General features: G+C 35.7%; 1 protein-coding gene across 1 annotated transcript; it reads right to left on the minus strand.

Annotated features, from left to right (window-relative positions):
* Positions 1–1,302: 1,302 nt before the first annotated feature.
* On the minus strand, positions 1,303–23,571 carry ABCG5 (ATP binding cassette subfamily G member 5). Its single transcript, XM_003758320.3, has 13 exons — positions 23,300–23,571; positions 22,153–22,274; positions 18,451–18,587; positions 17,901–17,999; positions 17,051–17,183; positions 15,205–15,344; positions 14,697–14,826; positions 13,215–13,428; positions 12,509–12,714; positions 10,762–10,900; positions 9,443–9,628; positions 4,068–4,180; positions 1,303–2,423 (listed from the first exon to the last, which is right to left on the minus strand). Exons 1-13 carry the CDS (start codon positions 23,422–23,424, stop codon positions 2,233–2,235), a joined length of 1,935 nt encoding a protein of 644 aa, XP_003758368.1. The 5' UTR covers positions 23,425–23,571; the 3' UTR covers positions 1,303–2,232.
* Positions 23,572–23,585: the final 14 nt, after the last annotated feature.

Raw genomic sequence — 23,585 nt, forward strand, 5'->3', positions numbered from 1 at the left:
TCAAATGTATAAGAATACAATCATTCCCCATTTGATTAATGGTCAGAGGATATGAACAGGTAGCCATCTATAATCATATGACGAAGTGCTCTAAATACTTTTGATTAAAAAAATGCAAATCAAAACAATTCTGAGGTATTTCACACCATTCAGATTGGCTAATATGACAAAAAAAGGAAAGTGATAAATGGTAGGAAGAATGCGGGAAAATTGGGATCCTAATATGCTCTTGGTGGAGTTGTGAATTGATCTTTTCTGGAGAGCAATTTGGAACTGTGGTCAAAGGGCAACCAAACTTATATATAACCTTTGATCAAGTAACACTACTACTAGGTCTATATCTCAAAGACATCATTTTTCAAAAAAAGAAGAAAGACCTACACTGCAAAATATTTATAGCAGCCCTTTTCATGGTAGCAAAATAACAAAAATTTAGGATAGTCCTATCAATTGGGGAATGGTTAAAACATGTTGTAGCATTTGAATATAATGGAATACTGTTGTACAATAAAAAATGATGAGCTGGCAGATTTCAAATAAACCTGGAAAGGTTTGTACAAGCTGATACAAAGTAAAATGAGAAGAAACAGGAAAACATTGTACATAGTAACAGAAACATCATGTGATGATCAACTATGAATGATTTGGCTCCTCTCAGCAACACATTGGTCCAAGACAATTAAAAGGATTCAGGATGGAAAATGCTTTCCACATCCAGATAAAGAACTGATATACTCAATGGGAGTCGAAGCATTTTTTTCCACTTTATTTTTGTGTGTTGTGGTTTTTTTTTTTTCTTTTTGGTGGTCTTCTTTCACTACTGTGACCAATATGTAAATATATTTTATATGATGGCATATATATATATATAAAACCAATATCATTTTAGGAAGGGGGAGGAGAGAAAGGGAGAAAAATTTGGAACTTAAAATCTTGTAAAAATGAATGCTAAAAGTTGTCTTTACATGTAGTTGGAAAAAATTTTTTAAAATAAGCTCCTATTTTTAAGGTTGTCTGATAGTTGCCCTTCCCCAGAATAACCACTTTTTCTATCAAATACTTTTTAAAGAAGCAACAGCCCTGTATGCAAAACAATAGTCAAAACATAACGAAAACTTGAAAATTAATTCCAACAGATCATGAGATGTTTGGGTGATAGGTGATGTTTCTCTTAAGCCATTTGTTCATTTCAGCCTTGTTTTCCATTCTGTTTAATTTTGAAATTTGTAAGAAATAAAAGATACTTTTACCATATTAATAGTTTTATTTATAAAACTATTTATAAAATATAAACTATTAATAATAATAATATTATTTATAAAACTAAAAATAGTTTTATTTATAAAGCCTACTAGAGGAGGCAGATAGATTTTTCAGTGGGATAAAATGCAGGGCTGGGAGTTCGGAAAATCTAAGTTCAAATCTTCCTCAGACACTTGGGCAGGTCACTTTGCCTTCATTTACTGAAGGAGGAAATGGCAAACCACTCCAGTACCTTTGCCAAGAAAACTTTGTGGAACAGTATTGTCCTGCGGCGATACACAGAGTCACAAAGAATTAGGTGGGACTGAACAACAACAACTAGACATACTTGGATGTGAGCAAGGAAGGTCAGACTTCATCAAATTAATCCATCAGCAAGTTGGTAGAAACACGGTGATTTTCTCAAACCTAGCAATTTTTGAAGACCAGCTACTAAAAGTTGTGGCGAATTATTACATCTTCCCATGAAAAAACCCACACTGATGAAATCATGAATCATTAAGGAAATGAAGTAAGAATAATGCAGTTTTCCATTATACTTCCATTGTGTTTTTCAAACCCACAGTTTCCACAATGGCTGTATAATCATTCACACCATTTCTTTTCACAGATAACTTAGAGTAAGTGTTATAATAACATCAATACACACCATCCTTTTTTTTTTTTATGATTTCTCCCCTCTGTGTACAGAACAAGAAAGACAAGCTTAAAATGTCTTTTCATTATGAATTATTATTTACATTTCGTGAAACATCTGAATAAGTTTCCATGCGCCAAAACTCACGGGATAGAAAAGTGACAACCAGGACAATAGCCAGAGGTCCATATAACTACTTGAGTCACAGTCTCCAGGATCTTGATGGTATCAAGAATGCAACCCATGGAATTTGAAAATTGTTAGATATATTTATCTTCAGGTTTTAAACCACTTATCTACAAATAGGAGTTTTTTAGTGGCAGTATTTGTCACTATCTGCTAATCAAGTAATCTCTTATTTTGAACACAATTATTCCTAAAATGACAAGAACAGGGATGAACGCATATAAAATAAGAAAGTTTGTTGTAAATCTTGATGTTGCACCTGGACAGGTTCTTTCAATGAACATATTTCCTTGAGTGAAGAGACAGAGTGGATTTCCTGCTGATGAATTTGAACCACCTGCCAGAGAAAAGATTGATAGCATCAGGTATGGTGAACAGCAGCAGAACTCAATCAGGAAGCATTAATCCCTCATCAGCCCTGTGCTAGATGTTCTAATCTGTCTAATTTACCAGACGGTTGGGATGGTTCAGATAGCCAGGAAGTCAAGCTCAAGATCAGATTATAATAAAAAAAAAATTTAAAAACCTAACATTCGGTGTCTTAGATTCATAGTGGAAAAGCTTGGGTTGTCTTTGTTTTGAAGTGACCAGTCATACCTACAGTGCCTTGATAAGAATCATAGTCAAGTAGTGCTGAGGACATTCTAAAATCATCAATGATTTAACTCTGAATATTCAAAATAACTACTGAATACTACCCCACACATAACTATATTACCCATTGTCAAAGTCTCTTATAGTCGCTGTCAGCAATTGTTCATCTTTATTTTATACCAAAATTTTAAGAAAAATATTGAATGTCAAACAATAATTTTCCTTGGCAAAGCAAATTGGTTCAAGTAAGGAAAGAGGAAGGAATTAGGTTGGATCTTTACCTGGGCAGCAATATGTTAGAGACTTAAGAGAGACTTAGTATTACCATTTACCCAATGGTAAATAAAATAAAATAAAAATAAAAATAAAATAAATAAATAAAATAAAAAGACTTCCCTTTAGTTACAGGCTTCTTCATGTTCAAGGACCTAAGACATGGCCTCCACTGAGCCATTTGGTAAAGTCATAATCTAACCAAATTTTCAAAGCATAGAAATTAGTAGAAATTCACAAAGGTCAAAAACTCACCAACAGAAATCACAATACATAAGGTTTCTTTTGTGATGAATTACTGAGTTATTAGAGGCTCTAACAAACTATTAAACTAATAGACTACTCAGCTATTAGGGCATTCGGTGGTGCAGTGAATAGAGTGCCAGGCCTGGAGTCAGGAAGACTCATCTTAAATTCAAATCTGGCCTCAGGTACTCATCAGTATGGACCTGGTGTGTGACCCTAACCATTCAGTTTAAATTTTAAATTTGTAAGAACTAAATGAAATATACTTCTACCAGACCAGTGGCTTTATTTATAAAGTCTACTAGATAAGGCAGCTAGGTGACAGATACATAATTCTATGTGACTCTGGTCAAGTCACTTAATCTTGTTTGAATTTCCTCATCTGTAAAATGAACTGGAGTAGGAAATGGCAAATCACTGCCATATCTTTGCTAAGAAAACTCCAAATGGGTTCACAAAGAGTCCAACAAGACTAAAAACTAAACACAAATTGAGCTATTCCTGATAGAATGAAAATTGTCCTATTCAAATAAAGAAAATAGAAGCTTGCAACAAGGATTTTGGCATGCTCATTTAAGAACAAGGGGAGTTGTTCAGCATTCACTACAATCCCACCAAGATACCTAAATGTTTCGATTTGTCCCGTGCTCAAGGTAATAACCCTGAGGCATGGTGGAATTTCTAGCTATTGGTTTTGGTCTGGGGAGGTAAACAAAAAAGAAACATAAGATAATTGGCACACAAGTATTTTATTCCTAAAAATGGTTTTAAATCAAGTTCTTATGATAGGCAATCATTTAAAACTCACTTCTCCCACTGGTTTAACAAAATAAAATACCTCAACAATGTACTATTGTAGAAGACTTACCACAAGTGAAATTCAGTCCATAAAATTCATTGACTATTAAAATCTCGGAACTATACTTTTGAAATGTAAAGTAACCGAGGATTTTTAAAGGAATGGGCATGTCATTTATGTTCCTTAAGAAATAGAAGAAAAAAAGATTAAGGTTAATTGAATGATTATATTCTCAGCTAATGAAAAGTACAATTAACATTGAATAAATGAATAGAAAACTTTAGTTTTTTAATGGTACTTTGTAACTATTGTTGTTATTCATCCTTCATTTTCATAGAGGACCAATGACCTCAGAAGATAGTGTCTTAATTTCTGCATTAATTGGATTTAAATGAGGCAGAGTTGTACAAAGTCAGCAGTTCCCTCTTCCTGACTCATCAAAGTCCAATGGAAGGGAAAAAAAAGTCAAGATAATTGGTGATGATCCAAGATGCAATAGATGACTGTGAATTCTTTGATACACACACACACACACACACACACACACACACACACATATCCCTTGGAAAATGTGCATTCTTGGGAAAATGTCTATTCAACATCTTATTTAGTGCTGAACTATTCAATTGATATTTGTGGATTATACAAATGGTGTTAGTTATAGCTAATTATTCCTGCTATTCAGATACTCCTGTTTGTGAGTGACAATAATGTTAATCACATCAAATCATGGACTGCAATAGAACCTTCTGATTGATTTCCATAACTGTTTAAAGGAGATTAGCCTAACTATCCTCATAAAAAAAAAAATAACACACATAAAAAATGACTATTGTCCAGAGTTAGGTATGCAACTGAACAGCTTAACAGAACTTGTCTGCCAGCATGCACATCTTGGATAATCCTGAAAATGGGCATTGAGTTGAGTATAAAATTGAATAATCAAAAAAAATTTTTGAGGCAATAATCCTCTTGACTGCATTTGACAGTCATTTAGCTGCCCCCCCCCCAAAAAAAATCAGCTTCTCCCAGAAGAACACAGGACTTGTGACTAAGCATAGCCTTGGATTTGCAAAAATTAGCCTATAAAGAGAAGGTAAGTGAATAGTTATGAAGTGAAACTGGAGGTGGAAGTAGGAAAGAGCACTGATTGAAAGTCAGATGGTCCAGTTCCACCACTTGCTACTTGAGACTGTGAGCAAGTCACTTTTATGGACATCAGTCTTGTCATCTGCAAAATGAGAGAGTTAAACTAGCTGATCATGAAGGACCCTTATATATGGAGCCCTATGGGGCCAGATGGTTGAGAGATCTGAATGGCAAACAAGGTCATTTGGACTTTTAAGATGGCAAATCATTAAAGGTTCTTGGACTTTGATATTCTGATAATTTATTGGATCTGAGATCTCTCTGATGGTGGCACACCCTTCAACAATAGATTGTAGCCTACTCTTGCTTTCCCATCCTATATGACTTTTGTTCACATTCTCCCATAAATACTTGAGAGATGAGGAACATTTACTGTGTACCTTCTTCTAGTTATCAATAGATTGGATATCAAAGGAACCCAAGGGCCATCCTTTAGTTCTTCATAACTCTTATTGGTCCATCTTTCTGTTTTTTGGTCATACAGTTCTCTGGTGACATCCTAAAATGAATCAATCAGAATAACCTAGCAGGCTATATAGGTTATATATGTATATATGTATGTATCTATATATGTAAACTAGAGACTACATTGGATATACTTGAGTAAGAAAAATAATAGGGACATCAATTGGAAGTCTACTGCAGTGGTTCAGATACTAGTTAAAAAGGATGATAGGACTTTGAGTATTAGGTGACAAACTAATCTCAGTGGGAATGAAATAGCAATGGATCTTGGCTCTCCAGCTAGACTTCCTCTTTGAAAGCTAGGTTCACAATGCAGCATTTCCACTCTTTCTGTAATTGTTTGCTTGCATTTTTGTTTTCCTTCTCAGGTTTTTTTTACCTTCTTTATAGAGCCAATTTTTCTTGTGCAGCAAGATAACTGTATAAATATGTATACATATATTGTATTTAACATATATTTTAACATATTTAACATGTATGGGACTACTTGCCATCTAGGGGAGGGGTGGGGAAGAAGGGTGCAGAAAGTTTTGCAAGGGTCAATGTTGAAAAATTACCCATGCATATGCTTTGTAAATAAAAAAGCTATAATAAAAAAGAAAACTAGATCCTTTTCTAATATCTCTATATAAAATCTAGTCTTCCATAATTTTAAAATATGTTATTGTATCTTCTTCCTAGGCAACTAGAAGGAATAGAATAAAATACTGGATTTGAGGTCAGAATATATTCTGAGTTTGGATTTTCCTCAGGTACTTCCTGGCTGTATGACTCTAGGCAATTCATTTACCCTCATTCCACCTCAGTTTTCTAATTTTAAAATAGAGATAATAAAAGCACCTATCAGAGTTATGAAGCTCAACAAAGATTATCTATATAAAGAACTTTTCAAACTTTGATGCTCTGTATAAATATTAGCTGCTGCTTTCAACCCAGGGTTGAATCCCATAATGATTACCCAACAAATACTTGTTAATTAGTAAGCAAGAGTCAAGAATTGTTGCTACTTTTTTCTTTATGTTTCTAAAACAGTGCTTTGCACATAGAAATAATTGAATGTTTGTTGAATCATTGTGAATGGCTGTAATAACATTTGATAACTGATTAGATATAGTGGACAAGGAAGAAGTTAAAGATTTATCCAAATACTTAAGTACAGAAGACTAGCAGCATTGTAGAGGAAAAGAAGGTGAATAAGGAATGGTCTCTACCCTCAAAAATATTCAGATTTGCTATTGGAAATGAAAATAAGGCATTATATTTATTGGTTTCTATATAAGTAGGTATGCCTTAGAATGCAAGGTAATATGTGATAATAAGCTTTTATCAAGTACCAACACGGGGATATAGAGAAAAAAATGAAATATTCCTCTTTGAGGAACTTACATTCTATCAGGAGACAACATGTACGTTTATAAGCATATGCAAAATACAGGATTATTGAGGGTGGCAGAGAAGGAACTAAGAACTAAATGAATAAAGGTCTCATGAAGGACGAGGCATTTGGGCTGAACTCTAAAGGAAACTGGGAATTCAATGAAATGGGAAATGACAGGGAAGAAGGAATAAAAGAAGGGAGGGAGAGAGAAATCATTTCAAGTAAGAGAAAATGGAAAGTAAAGGGCAGATAATACAAAAGTTTCAAAAGAAGATTGATCTAGTCCAACATCAGCCTGATACATTTTCTTCTACCTTGTCAAGTGGTTGCTTGGGTTCTACTTGCATACTGAACTATGAAAAACTCACTACCAAATAAAATGGGCCATTTCATTCGGTGGCAATGTTAATAAGTTTTTCCTTATATCGAATAAGTCTGCAACTTTTGTCTGTTGATTCTAGTTCTACCTTCCAGTTCCAATCAGAAAAAAAGCTCAATTTTTTCTCTACAGGAGAGGTTATCAAATATTTTAAGCCTTTGCTCATCCCTAAATTTTCTCCTCATGTCGATTATCTCCAGTTCTTTCAATCAATTCTCATATTGTACAATTCTGAATCTCTTCACTGTCATAGTTGGCCTTCTGGATTAGTAACAGCTTATCTTTTTCCTTCCTAAAATGAACAGGCCATGTTGTACCCATCAGAGTAGGGTACAACAGAACTGTCATGTTTCTTGTTTTTCCATATTTCTAGCAATGCAGGCTAACTTAAAAATTCATACTTGGGGCTGTCACATCTCCCTACTGATTTAACATTGAGCTTAAAAGAGCACCAAAAATGCATGTCTTTTTATATGAACTGCTCTCTTAGCCATGGCTTTCCATCTTATATTTGTAGTTGATTTGGGAGGATCTATGTTGTTGTTTGCATCTTATTGATTCAGCCAATGGGCAGTCAAGCTTGTCAAGATTCATTCAAATCCTTGCTCTGTCATCAAGCTTAATAGCTTTGTGTCATTCACAATTAGCTATATTTTCATCCAATCCAAAACATAAAAGCACAGACAGTATTATTTCAAAGGGTTTTTATTTTTAAAACTCTTTAAAAAAATTTTTTTTAATTCAGAGATTTTAAGGAGGATTCTGAGAAGTTGGCAAAGTAGATCAGAAAATTCCAAGCTCTCCAGATTTCTCTCTCTCTCTCTCACTCACACACACACACATACACACACAGAAACAAAATTGTGCCTCGCGATAAACATAGACTGGTGAAAAACATAAGACTTGGGGCAGAACGGATCTTCCTGGGACAACCTAAGACAACAGCTAGAAAATCCCCAGGGCTGAGATTTAACCCGGTGTGCAGTAAACACCTGCAGGCTAACTCCACAGAAACAGCAAGTGGGGAGTTTGCTGGGTTCAGAGAGAGCCTCAGCCCCGGCCATAGGAACCTTCACCTCTGGGACAGTGAAGGGAATGGGGCTCTGAGTCTGTGCAGACTGAGGGAACTTCAACTGATTAAGCACATCAGATCCAGCTGTGCTGCAGAGACAACTGTGAGAACAACTCAAAATACCCATGAGTATAAGAAACAATGGAGCAGGGACTCTAAGGGCTGTAAGCATTTGCAGGAGGGTAAGAGTTCTTGGTTTGGAGTTCTGGGCCAAAGGCACCATCCCCCTCATCCCAGGATTAAAAGTGCTTATACTAATAAATTCTCATTTAAAAAAAAAAAAAAAGGCACACCAAAGTTCAGAAATCAGACTATTTCTTTTGCAAAAAAACAAAACAAAACGAAATACTCTCCATCATGCTAAAAAAAAAAAGACCCTGGTTTAAGCCCTCTGACAGCAAATATTTGTTAAATACATGTATATTAGTCTTAAGAAAATAGTATGAAATGTCTTGGCCATTTATTTTTATAGTGACAGTTATTTAATTATCCATGAGTTACTATCAGTAACTACCATAAAAGTTACATTGAAAAATGTGTTTCAAGTATACAGTCAGCAAATAAAAGAAAATAATTTTAAAGTATTTGTTGCTTAAACATTAAGACTTTAAACCAATCACAATCTCTCCCTAAAAACCCTATAAGTGAAAATGTTGCCCACTTGAGAACTCCTAGGAAAAGGAGATTGGTTCAAATGATTCAAATTAAGTAAATTTGAACCTATTTCAAAAAGGTTCAAATGAAAAAAAGGAAAATGTTCCATTGGGTCTGTATCTGGATAATTATGTATGAATGGCTTTTATAACCAGAGTGACTAAATAGTGCAATAAGCATTGTAGATTAATCAGACTTTATAAATTGTCAGTATCCAGACTTGTCTTATGTTCTCTTCAATTACCAGTAAATCAGTTCATCAGTAAGAACATGTCTAAGTGCAATATCCAAATTATCAGGTAACTACTGATTGGACAAGTCATCCATCTATTAGACAAAGTTCTTACCGCATAAATCCAGATCCAACAAGGACTCCTGCAATGATAAGCAAGGCCACTTCACTGTTGACTATATTGGGGCTCTGAACCACACCAAGAAGCACAATTGTTAGGAGTTCACCAGCTAAATGGGGTACAAAGGTAGCAGCACAGAAATACCCAAATCTGGCCCCCTCGGGGTACAAGCCCACAGACCTGTAAAGACAAACCCTTGCTTTTAGGCAGCTTTCTCTTTAGGAAATTTATTATCAAGGAAACAACAGCTAAGTGATAGAGTGCCAGGTCTGGAGTCAAGAAGACTCACCTTCCTGAATTCAAATCTGCTTTCAGTCACTAGCTATGTGACTCTCAGTTTAATTTAACTCTGCTTGCCTCAGTTTCCTCATCTGTAAAATGGCAAATTTGCCAAGAAAACCCCAAATCACAAAGATTTGGACGTGACTAAAAAAAATGACCAAAACAACAAAATTGCTCAAGAATGGTATTACATCATGCTTTCTACAGAACAGTCATGGTTGATGGTAAGTTGTATGAGTCTTCAGGGCTTGCAGCACTCCAATTAAACAAACAGAAGAAAGCCAATATTTCCAGTAGTTCATTCCTGTGAGGTATTTCTATTGGTATCATTCCAAAGGTGAGCTCACCTGTTACCAGTCTACAATAGTAATTTTCAACATCTGGAAAATACTCAGCTAATAAAGACACTGGTTGTCCCTAAATATGTTCATTATAACTTAACTAACAGCTACCTAATTGAAAAATTATGGTCTGAATTTTTAGTGCTGGACTTCCTAATATCATTTATGTTTCATGCTCTTCAAACATGATATAATTAATCACTAACTCTCCCCTTCCTCATCTAATGGAGTTTTTTTCTCTCCAGCTTTCAATTGAGCAATTCAAGAGTTCTTTGGTCCATACTCTTGTGATGCTCAGGAAGCTGATTTAGCATTCTTTGACTCAGTCTCTCCATTGGTAGGTAGGATACTCACTATCAGGTCTCATCAAACCAACAGTTAATTTTGTATGCAAAAATAATTGTCCGACCAGATAAAAGACTCCCTCCCTCCCTCCCTCAAAGGACCTCCTTTGAATTTCTCAGGTCCTCATGCCTAAGAATACTTTGTCTTTTCCAGGGGTGAGTAGGATAGGGAAGATAGATATAAAGCACCTACTATGTACCAGGCTGGTAATAGGATCTTATCTGATTCTCAGAACCATCCTGTGGAGTACAGGCTACTATTATTCCCACTTTAGATTTGAGGAACCTGAACCTGTTTTAGGGCAAACGAAACACCCCAGGAAAATCTGGGTTTGGTCTTCCTTACCAATAGAGCACGCTGCTGAAAATCACCACGCCGAGGATACTGAAGGGAAGAATGTGCAGGATGTAAGCCACCAGCATTTGCCACTTCTGATATAAACCATCCTGACTCTGTTGGTCACTAACGGCCCGTAAATCAGGAACTGTATGAGAAATGTAGTTTCCATAAGTCATTCACTCTAGGACTAAGTGTTAGGGTTTGATCAATAATCAGAATCTCATCATAAGACACAGGGGACAGACTGAAGCTGACCTGAGCTCAGGGGGTATCAAAGCTGGCAGTTGAAAGTTAGTTGGGAAAGAGACAGCACATTAGGCAGGATCTCACTGAAGTAAGTGCCCTTTCCCCAGTTGGGAAGAAACAAGGTCAGGATTGCCCTGTGGCACCCTCTTCTCAGAACCCAACAGAATAGGGGATGGCTCAGTCTCACAATGGGCAGAGCTGAGAAGAAAAATTGGAGATGATTTATTTTTCGGGAGTATCAGAAATCTCTTTGAGAAAAGAGTCTCTTTGAGACCTGGGTGTGAATTACTACTCATGTATGTGACCTTAGGCAAATCATTTTTCATCTCAACTGAATCTTAGTTTCCTCATCTGCAAACTGAGAATGGACTAAGGTGTCTTCCATATCAAAAATGCACTGAATTATTGCATTTGTCTGCACAGAATGCTCTTCTAATATGAAGTAACAATTTCACTATTTCAATAGGAAATATGTGTAAACAGTAAACTACATGACCCTGATAATTCTGTAAAAGAAAAAAGAAAAAAAAGGATAATGTGCCTTGCCCCCACACTACATTCCAAATGTGCTTATTCTCAAACTCAATAGGATATGGCAGATCTGAACATAAAGATGGGAGGATACACAAGATGATCACTGAATCTCAATTTTAGATCATATTTATAGGTTTGTGCCCATAAGAAGTCTAAACTAAAAGGCTATACTTTGATACACCATCAAACTCCTGTATTCTTGAATAAATCACACTTCAACTTTCAGCAAATGGCTCCTTACCTATATTGAAATTCTGCCTGCAGATGCCCTAAAATATTCCTGATAAGAATGTAAAAGTCTGATATGGTACAGGTCAAGGATGTGCTACTAAATGATTATTAGACAATTACTCTGAAAATGCACACTTTTAAGTTTGTTATTAAGATTTTCTCTATCTGGAGTCTCAAAATCAAATCATAAACCAAATCCTAATTTATATGTAGTTTTTGCTAATTTCTAAAGTATAAATGTTCATGCTGAAGATTTAATAGCTAATAGTGACTGGCTTCAGCACACTCTGTTTATAAGTCTTCGTGCTCCAAGATATGGAACCCAAGGATAGCACTACTTGGCCAAACTGAAGTAAGGTATTTGTCTTTCATGCCCCACAGCTCTTCTTTATGTTTCCCCATTAATCTCTCCTACCTCCAAGCACTCACCTTCCATACTCTCATTTAAGGGCTTCAGTATTGCCCAAGGACTTCTTATACTTTCCAACACCAATCTGATAGGTAATTCATAATTAAACTAAGGCATTAGTGAGTTGTTAACACTTCCATTTTAAGAATGGAGTCTGCTAAAGAGAATAATACTAAGCTCAAAAGGAATTATTATTTAGTATAGAATTTTTGCACCGGGCAACCTGGATAAGGAGGATTCTTTAGGGGAAGAAAGACCTTCCTCAAATCAGACCATGACCTAGCTCCTCACCTCTTCTTTTTCTATGTAAGGTTGGTCTTAGGGCATACTTACAGAGAGTGATAGCATTGAGCAGACCAGTATATGGTAATCCTGCCACACATGAGTACAGAAGGCCTACTCGATCTTGAATGGCACCTTTTAGCAGATCATTCTTCAAATGAAGGATACAAAACAAAAGGGGCAAAGCCATGATGAAATTCTGAATGAGTCGCACAGACACTGCCATTTTATTTCTCAACAAGTTTCTTGATATTTTCCTGAAAGCCCAAGTAAACATTTTTAAATTCTTCAGTCTTAAAAACCATTACATTGAATTCCCAATCCCTATATTTATGCACACCTGCATCTTTGATTTCCTTCACAAGCTAATTGTACAATAATTCAGAGTCTGATTCTTTTTGTACAGCAAAATAATGTTTTGGTCATGTATACTTATTGTGTATCTAAGTTATATTTTAATATATTTAACATCTACTGGTCATCCTGCCATTTAGGGGAGGGGGTGGGGGGGGTAAGAGGTGAAAAATTGGAACAAGAGGTTTGGCAATTGTTAATGCTGTAAAGTTACCCATGTATATATCCTGTAAATAAAAGGCTATTAAATTAAAAAAAAATAAAAATAAAAAAAAATAAATTCTTCAGTCTTAATGCTATTTAGGTACCATGTAGGAAGGATTTTTATACCAATAAGGTTCAGCCAAGATCAAGGCTTTAGTGAGTTCTATTCAAACCCACTCATTTCTGGTGAAGCTCTTACCTCAAGAGGATGCCTAATTTGGCGAGAGTGCCCGGAGAATTCTTGGTTTTAAAAGGAACTGGTAGCAATGTTTTCAAGTGTTTTACTTTTTTTATATTCTCCAAAGTTTGTTGATAAATTACTGAAGTTTTATAGGCAGATCCAATCAGCTGCACTCTTTTGTAGGTTTCTATTTCACGTTCTTTACTTTGGGTATCTACTGATGTCAGGTCCACTAGAATTTTCCCAAGAAGAAATCAGCAATTTTAATATTTGCATATTTCTCTAAATTAACATTAAGTACTATAAACATAATACATAATGAATGGTTCTCCACATCTAATCAAAACAAATCAGTTCCTAAATCTTATGCAATCAAGATTATTATTGAAAAATCTTAATTTTTTAGTCCTATCTGTACCGTAGACATCAGTATTTTAGAAATCTCTCATTTGAAAATAGGTCTTTCAAGTGGAAAAAAAATCTAACAGGGGGTCATTTCAGCAGATCATGTTGCTTATAGTTGAAAAGATTTGTGATGAAATGGCAAAAAAAAAAAAAAGGGAAAAAAAACCAGTCAAGTGGATTTTCATGTAGAGTCACCATTAAGTACTGCAGTTGGATCATAAACTCATAAAATATTAGTTTGAAGGGATTTTGGAGATTGGTCATCTACTCTAAATGACATTTTATAAATGAGGAAGCTATGATCAGAAAATGATGATTCTGCTTGATGTGCCCAAAGTTCTATATAAAGTCACTGGAAGACCTGGGACTAGAGACTAACGTTGAATCCTGAGAACTGGAGCTCAAAGGAACCTCTGGTCCAGTTAACTAATTTTTCACTGAAAGGCACAAAGGCAGTAATTAGAGGAGCAAGGATTTGAATCCAGGGACCTTTAAGTCTTACATCCCAGGCACTTTCCTATCTACCCCCACTTTAAAAGTTCCTCAGGTCCTTATTGTTTCGTTCATAAGTCAACCCAAGTTCCATCCTAACATGGTATATCCTTATACAGTCAAAAACTATACAATTTAGCTACCATACTTTTGTCAGTTACAAAGGCCAAATGGCTAGGAATGAGACTGCCATTTGACTAGTAGATTTGGATCAATATATGAGCCCCAGCAATAATGAGGCATCTTTGTAAATAAAAGACAAACTCTCTTCATTGTATTGTTACACACTGAAGACTCAGACAAGAGTTAAAAAATCCTGTCCTGCACTCTCTGACACTGAGGACATCTAGTTCACAGCAGCTTTGCTTTTCTCCACTTACAATGAGGGCTTGGGGGAAACAGATTCCCCTACCCACTTTTATTTCAAAGATAAATATTGTTAGTCAGGTTCCCTCCCAATAGTCATCATGGTCAAATAGATGTTATAGAGCCATCTCCTTGAATGATAGGGTATGGAACCAAAGACATGTAGGTCATTTTAGCAGATCATGTTGCTTTTAGTTGCAAAGATTTGTGATGAAATGGCAAAAAAGAGAAACTTACTATAAAAGTCAAATGGGTTTGAATGTTCCGGACAAGGATAGTCACAGTCACTGAAGAAATCAATCATTTCCGCAGGTGCCCCACAGAAAACCAACTCTCCACAGCTCATGATGGCAATTTTATCAAACAGCTGGTTGGACAATAGACTGGGTTAGTGTCTAATTATGCTAAGATGTCATTAGCAAAAACAAGTTATGAAAGAGTCCCTCATGGATTCCATTCCATATATTATCATCCTTTGCAGTTTTGTCTGCCACCTCTAACTAACAGTGCTTGATCTTAATTTTTCTGACTTCATGGCACCAGTGGGACTTGTTAGGAGCTTTTACAGGGATAGTAGCAGTCATGTTCTTGCCCATGACGCTGTTGTCTCATGTGGAGACCGATGAAACAGCTGTCTGGAGTTGGGTTGTAGGTAGGGAGCAGACCCTACAATGTCCACTTCCTGGACAGCAGAGAGCTGTTCACTAATCCCAGTGAGGGACCCACAGAGAATGAGGTCACTTACCTGGAACAGCTCTGAGCGGGGCTGGTGGATGGTGAGGATCACAATCCGATTTCTTCGGGCCAGTTTGGAGAGCAGGACTACAATCCGATTTGCTGTCACGCAGTCCAGCCCTGTGGTTGGCTCATCAAATAGCATCACTTCTGTAGACAAAAGGGATATAAACATGGACTAGAGTGATTACAGAATCAAGCCTGAGTTTTGGGATGATGTGATGAAAAGAAGCTTGAATTTTCTCATTGAATTGTCTTGACCCATTTGAAGAAATTAATGAGACAAATGTCCAAAAGAAGAGAATTTCTACTGTTGGTCCAGGAGACAGACCATACTGAAAATATCCCCACTATCTTTTTGGATTTTATTCACAGAAGATTCTCCATAGAGCATTTTGTAAAATGAAAAATGCTAAACAAATGGGAATTTTTTTTAAGGGGTGGGAGAGGCAGGGCTAGAGAAAGCAGCAGTGCAAGAAACATACTTTGTACAGTCTCCTATCCATGTGATTGGGAGACAATAACAGAACTAGTTATGTAATGAGGGTAAGTCACTTGATCATAATTGGACTTTAAAAATAATTGATTTAGACTACATATCCTCATGATGGAATCGCAAGTTCCATTCGAACTCTAAGTCTGTAAACCTATCATTAGAAAAGTTGATTTTGAAGAGCTGAGAGGCAAGAGACTGGTTTTTCTTTAAATTAGCAACATTTGAAAGAACACTGGGAAATGAATGCAAACTGTTGCATTTTTGTTTTTCTTCCCGGGTTATTTTTACCTTCTGAATCCAATTCTCCCTGTGCAACAAGAGAACTGTTTGGTTCTGCACACATATATTGTATCTAAAATATACTGCGACATATTCAACATTATATAGGACTGCTTGCCGTCTAGGGGAGGGGATGGAGGAAGAGAGGGGAAAAATCGGAACAGAAGTGAGTGCAAGGGATAATGTTGTAAAAAATTACCCTGGCATGGGTTCTGTCAATAAAAAGTTATTATAATAATTTTTTTAAAATGTAAAAAATAAAATAAAAAAATAAATTAGCAACATTTAACCTTCACCTGTTTTCTAAAACCTGCATTTTTAATGAATACTAGAATTTCATATCAGGACAATTTTGCTTGCTCATAGGTCTGAGGTAGAATATAATTAAAGAAACATGTCAGTCTGGTTCTTTGGAGAGACTTTCATTTTTTCTGAATGAAGAAAATTCACTGTTTTTCTTATCCTTTCCTTTTGATAGATAAAGACCAGCTAAAGGACCAAAAGTCTTACTACTGCTTGAATGGATAGGTTTTATAAAGGTGTATTACCCAAGGCTTACAACTGATGAATTTTCTTTCTAGAAGAATAAAAAACTTGCCAACAAGAGAGGATAGTTGCTGCTTCTCAGAATAACAAATGGCATCATCATGGGCAAGAGGAATTAACCATACCACTTTCATTACAAATTTTTTCTTCTTTGATCTCTGCCACAGAAGATCACTTCCGGATATGATAAGAATTAGGATAATAAATCCCTGTGTACCTGAGACATACAAAACTTAGGGTTCTTTGAATCAACTTCCTAGTAATTTAACACTAAAATTGAACTCTCGAGTTCCAAAGTTCTTTTTTACAATATGCATTTCAAATTGGAGTTGGAAAAATCATCAATAATCCAAAATAATAAATACCATACTATTTAGAATATACTTGAGTTTCCCATTTGGAGAATCCCAACTAATTAAATTTTATAAACACATATAGCCCAGTAGGATTCCTACTGATGGACTGATGGTAACTAGACAGACTCAGAGAAACCTTATAGGAACCTGCTCTTGGGTTGATCTTGATGAATACTCACTAGGATCCTGGAGGAGCTGGGCTGCAATAGAGATGAGGCGCCTTTCACCACTAGAAATTCCCCCAAAAGTTTTTCTCCCAATCAGCCTGTTAGCAATATGGCCAAGGCTCATCTCTGCTATTACTGCCTCCACCTGTAGGAGACACAAAGCTTAGGAAGGACTAGAACATCAGTTTATGAAACTTGGTCCTTCTTGGATAAAGGAAACATTGACCCTGGTGTATGGACAGATAAATTGTAAATGACCCAAACACACCACCCTATGGGATTCAGGAAATCAGAAACATTGTAATAGACTTCAATTCAGTTTGAAATGGGTTCTTTCCTATCATCACAGAGTTCTAGGGTTCTAGGACTAGCTCATATTTTCTTGGCTTTAGCTATGTGATGTCAAGTTCGTGCAAATTTCTTTGCTTCCTTTGGGTCTGCTACCAAGTTCCAAGGATCAATTCTCAGAGAACTTCCTCCTTGTCGAGGAGTCATGATAACTGAGATAGCCTTCCAAATGGGTGTGAGATCAGGGTCAGAACTGAGGTTATAAACTAACGTAGGTAAAAGACCAGAAATTTTGAAATGGTTTTGCATTCTCTTTAGATGGTATGAGTCTTTGAAACTGAGAAACAGGTGAAGTAGGGATACATGGATAAATAGAGAGGGGAAGAGACAGGTTACAAATGCCATTAGGGGTTTCTGAAGCCTCTAGGCTACCATCTCCAAGGTATACCTTGACTTACCCTGCTGCTCTTTGTCTCTCCCTAGAGAAATGAAGCTGCAGACTTCTCTGAAGCTGGGTCCCTTGAGTGTCACTGAGAAAGGGCTATTCAACCAAGACCCTGTGTGAGCTATTCACCTTTTTTTCGAAGAAGTCTTTGGAGCCCTCACGAATGGCCAATAGAGCAGTATAGAACAGTGTCTCCTGTACTGTGAGATTACTCAGCAAAGTTTCATTCTATGATAGTGACAAGGAAAAGGAATGAATAAATAAAGGAATGATAAAAACATTTAATAAACATTTCCTATGTGACAGGTACTATAGTGAGCATTAAAGATATAAAAATAAGCAAACAAGAAAATTTCTGACATTCAGGACTTCTTTCCTCATTCCCATTGGAATCAATAAGTCTGCAAAGGATGATGGTGGCTGACAATTACTCTCAGGATTCTAAGACCCTAAGAAGCTAAGTTTCAAATATTGTACTTCATAAGCCTCTAATAGTGTCTTTCTCCTAACAATACTTGACTTTTGAGCAAAGATATTTTTGACATGGTTCTTAAGAAGAGTAATTACAAAACTACTATAATTTAAACTTTTAGAAAAGAAAGACACCAGGTTTTTAGGGTTTTATTTCAACTCTGACTACTACGTTTTGTGTTTAAGATAAAGAAAGCAGAAACTCTACCTGCAGAGCATAGGAGAAGCAATCTTGAAATTCGTCTCTTTTCAACTGCCGTCCATTCACACACACTTCTCCAAGGAAGGTCCCTTTACGTCTTAGTCTTCCAGATATGGCATCTAGCAAAGTTGTTTTTCCAGAGCCTACAAAAGAAGAAACACCCTCATCCAGTTTCTTCATAGGGATTTGCATTTGTTATTTGATATAAGCATTAATAAGATGAACCAACACCCCCCCCAAAAAAAAAAATCCTTTTCATTCCATCCCAACAAACTCCCAAATCCTGGCTTGCTGCAAAGATGTTTCAGCTACACTGACCCGAGAGCCTATCTTGACTTCTATTGCTAATTCATGTATCAAACAGAACTAAGGGCTTATTGTTCTGTAAGAAATGATGAGCAGGCTGTTTTCAGAAAGGCCTGGAGAGACTTACATAAACTGATGCTGAGTAAACTGAGCAGAACCAAGAGAACATTATACACAGCAACAAGACTATATAATAATTAATTGTGATGGACTTGGCTCTTTTCAACAATAAGGTGATTCAAGACAATTCCAATAGACTTGTGATGGAAAATCCTCATCCTCATACAGAGAGAAAATTATGGAGATTGAATGTGAACCATAACATAGTATTTTCATCTTTTTGTTGTTGTTGTTTGTTTTCTTGTTTTTTTTCTTTTTTGTGTTTTTTTGTTTTGATCTGATTTTTGTGCAACATGATGAATATGGAAATATGTTCAGAAGAGTTGCACATTTAACCTTTATCAGATTGCTTACTATCTTGGGGAGGAAAAAGGTGAGAGAAGAGGAGAAAAAATTTGGAACACAAGGTTTTGCAAAGGTGAATATTGAAAGCTAACTTTGCAAGTATTTGGAAAAATAAAGTACTATTTAAAAAAAAAATAAAAGAACTAAGGGCATAAGCCATTTTCTTTTACCAGGACAGACTATGATATGAGGAAAGATATGGCTGCTGGTGCTTTTTAAAATATTTAAAAACATTTAAAGGTCTGGAAAGACTTGCATGAACTGATGCTAAGTGAAGTGAGTAGAACCAAGAGAATGTTGTACACAGCAACAGCAAGATAATGTGATGATCAACTCTAATGGAAGTGGCTCTTTTCAATGAGGTGATTCAGGCCAATTCCAATAGATGATGATGGAAAGAGCTATCTGCATCCAGAAAGAGGATTGTGGGGACTGAATATAGATCACAACATAGTATTTTCACCTTTGTTGTTGTTGTTTGCTTGTATTTTTTTTTCTTTCTCATTTTTCCACTTTTGATCTGGTTTTTCTTGTGCAGCATGATAAATGTAGAAATATGTTTAGAAGAACTGCACATGTTTAGCCTATATTGGATTATTTGTGATCTAGGGGAGAGAAGAGGAAGTAGGGAGTGATAAAATTTTGAAACATAAGGTTTTGCAAGGGTGAATTTTGAAAACTATCTTTGCATGTATTTTAAAAATTAAAAAGCTATTATTATTTTTAAAAATCATTCAAGGACAGCTAGATGGTGCAGTGGATAGAGCATCAGCCCTGGAGTCAGGAGGACCTGAGTTCAAATACAGCCTCAGACCCTTAACACTAGCTATATGACTCTGAGAAAGTCATTCAACCTCAAATGCCTTCACACAAAAAAAAAAAAAAAAAATCATTCATTATAATCACATCAGAATTGAAACAATGGCCCAACATTAGGAAAACTATCAACAAAATCATTATATCCGAAGCCTCATGATCATCTCAATAGATGCAGAAAAAGCCTTTGACTATGCACAACACTTTTAAATCCTACAAAGTATAGTCAAAGAGGAATCTTTAAAAATATAGTAATTATCTATTTAAAATCAAAGTAATCATCATTTACATACAATGGGAATTCACTAGAATATTTTGCACTAAGTACAGAAGTGAAACAAGGATGCCTACTCTTCCTACTAGCATTTGATATAGTTTTGGAAAAGCTAGCAATAACAATAAAACAAAAAAAAAGAAATTTAAAAATAAAAATTGGAGGGAGGGAAGAAATAAAGTCATCTCTGCTGATGATATGATGGCTTACTTGGAAAATATCAAAGAATTGACAAACATTAGTTGACACAATAGCTTCTTCAGCAAAGTAGCAGGCTACAAAATAAATCCTCAAAAATCAATAGCATTTCCATATAATAAAACACAAAAAGCCATAATAGAAAAGGAAAGCTCATTTCAAATAACTATAAAATGTATAATATATCTGGGGATTAGTAGACAAAAGACTTGAGTATAGGTTAAATGGCAACACACTCTTTGAAGAGGTAAAGAGCAACTTAAACAGCTGGAGCTCTATTCAATGCTTATGGGTGAGCTATACCAAAATCATAAAAGTGGTAATGATAGCAAATACTATCAAAATTAATTTACTCTTTTAATGTTATAACAATCTAATTACCAAGGGAATAATACTTTGCAGAACTTGAAAATAATAAAATTCATTTGGAAAAACAAAAGATTAAGAGTATTAAAGGAAATGATAAAAGTGTTAGGGATAAAGGGGGAAATAATACTTTCAGATTTCAAATTATATTATAAAGCAGCAGTCATCAGAACATCCTGGTATTGGCTAAAGAATGGAGAGATAGATCAATGGAACATACTATTCAGGGAGATTCCAAAGTAATAGAATTCAATAACCCAGTGTTGGATAAAGTAGAAAAATTAGGGAAAAACTCCTTATTTGATTAAAAAAAAACTATTTGGAGAACTGGAAAGCAGTCTGACAGAAATTAGGTTTACACTAATATTTTATATCACATTCCATAATATATTTTAAATAAATTTGCAATCTTACATATTCTAGTATTAAAAAATTAGAAGAGAAACAGATCACATGCCCCTCACAACTATGCATAGGAGATGTATTCTTAACCAAATAAGAAATAGAGGTAATTAAGAAAAAAATAAAAATAGATAACTTTGATTATTTAAAACTGAAAAACTTCTGCATAGACAACATTAAGGATTCTTGAATGAGAAGAGAATTGGTCAAATGGGAAAAGATTTTTATATCATATTTCTCTAATGAGAGTTTGGTATCCAAGATATACAAATAATAAATATATATTTAATGACTAATAACCATTTCTTGAAGGAACTCCTCTATGCCTAAAGCAAATGAAATACTGATATAGAATGTGGCAAGCACTGTTAGACATAGCCAATGTGTTGATTTGTTTTGCTTAACTATCCCTCTATATTACAAGGGAGGTTTCTATGAAAAATGGGGGTATTGGAAAATGATAAAGATACTAATAAAAATAAGCAGCAATCAAGTATTTTTAATTTTAATTTTATTTTATTTTTGTTTTAATACTATATTCAAATCATTTCAAAAGATAGCAATATAAATTTTCTTATTTAAATTTTTTTTAAAAAAAGACTTCTCAGCTTCCCTTGGTAAAAATAAAATATAATAACAGGAAATCAATCCCATATTTAGCCAAAGAATAAACTCTAAGCAGATCAAAGTCAAGCTTAGTTTTTAAAATAATGACCATTAATCAAAAGATCTCTCAGGTTACACTATCTTAGGTCCTTTACAAAGCCTTCTTGTTGTAATTTAAATCTATTACCTCATCCTTCTATTTACCACCAACCACATCACAGTCCCTTGTTCTTCTTCATACTTTTGGTTTGACATTTAAAACATTTCCAACTTACCAGAGCTTCCTATAATCCCCAGAATCTGCCCACTCTCGACATACAAGGAGATGTCTTTGAGGATCTGTCTGGTCCATTTTTTCCAATATGAACCAATGTCCCACCAAGGGCCAGAACGCTCTCTTGAAAGGAAACAAAATTGGGGTCAACATGGCAATGAGAACTGGCAAAGAGACACCTCTCATTTTTCAATTTCCATTCATTATCTTAAAAGCATTTTCCTTCCTATTTGGTCCAATTGTCTCTTTCCCAAACCCTGTCCATCATCAGAGAGCCTCTTAGTTATGTGGATATATGTAGTTTTCCAAATCCTGCTCTAGCAGAGAAAGTTAGGGTTTGAGTGGGAGAAGATTGCTTCAGACTGGAGCAGGAAACAAGAGAAAGGACCATCACTGGTCTTTTCCATCCAGCCCCAAGCTTTGGTAGCAATTCCTCTTCTCTAAAAGAAGTGGAGGTAAACTCCACCAGCTCTATTTGCACTTCCATTTTTCCATGGACATGTTGTAAAGTATGTGTCTGGTAGCCAAGGGTACGTGAGGCAACATGCCAAGAGTTCCTCCCTAAATGAGTGGAGTCCAGAGGAAAAATGGAAGTGCAAATAGACAGTGGAGTTTGTCTTTACTTCTTCTAGAGAAAAGAAATTGCTACCAAAGCTTTAGGTGGCAACCCATGTCTCTCTGCAGTAGCTAATTTGGGGGCTCGTCTCTAACACAGTTGCTCCTCCCCTTCACTATTATTGCTCAACATACCCTTTTTTCCCTTTTCCCCAGTATTTTGAAAGTTCTTATCTTCTCTTCCATTCTGTACTACCAGGTATCATGATGGTCATTCAGAACAGTGTGTGTATAGATATATATCTATATACATAAAACATAATTTTATAAGACATATGTACACATTCTGTGTGTATATAAAATTTACATATATACATATCTATGTGTGTATGTGTGTATGGATGGATGTGTTTTGCTGAATTTTGGGTTTTTTTTTATATATATTCTCATGGATTTTCCTGAAATTCTCTCTGCTACACCATGGATATATTTCTAGTGGGTCCACCCATGGGGTGAGCTAAGGAAAGTAAAGCTGGAAGAAGCTGGCTGGAAGAAGTAAAGAAAGGAAGAGCAGACCTCCATTTATCTCTTACCTGATAGTGTAGGAAATCTGGTGAATGCTTAGCCTGTGGCAAGGTTCTCCTGGAGGGTCCCTGCTACTTCCACTTGTCTTGTTCCCTCTGTCCCCTGTGGTTGTCAAAGGTTGATGACTATTCATTACTAATCAGGCAATGAAGACTGGCAGTTTCTGAGGCAGCCTTTTGCTGGTAAGCTAATATAGCAAAAAATAGCAACAGCCAGAATGCCTCATTGGGCTCAAAAAAATGCCAATGAAGAGGAAAGCAGGAGCAACCTGTTTTCTCTCAATCAGTCTCACCA

The sequence above is a fragment of the Sarcophilus harrisii genome, chromosome 2, assembly GCF_902635505.1.
Source record: "Sarcophilus harrisii chromosome 2, mSarHar1.11, whole genome shotgun sequence".
Classification (NCBI taxonomy): Eukaryota; Metazoa; Chordata; class Mammalia; order Dasyuromorphia; family Dasyuridae; genus Sarcophilus; species Sarcophilus harrisii.

Excerpts from the sequence above, each read along its gene's own strand:
- ABCG5 (XM_003758320.3), bottom strand. The coding sequence starts at position 23,424 with ATGAATAGTCATCAACCTTTGACAACCACAGGGGACAGAGGGAACAAG. Across the intron at positions 22,275-23,299 it reads CAGATTTCCTACACTATCAG|AGAGCGTTCTGGCCCTTGGT; the intron begins GTAAGAGATAAA and ends TTTCCTTTCAAG. Across the intron at positions 13,429-14,696 it reads AAACCCATTTGACTTTTATA|TGGACCTGACATCAGTAGAT; the intron begins GTAAGTTTCTCT and ends GGAAAATTCTAG.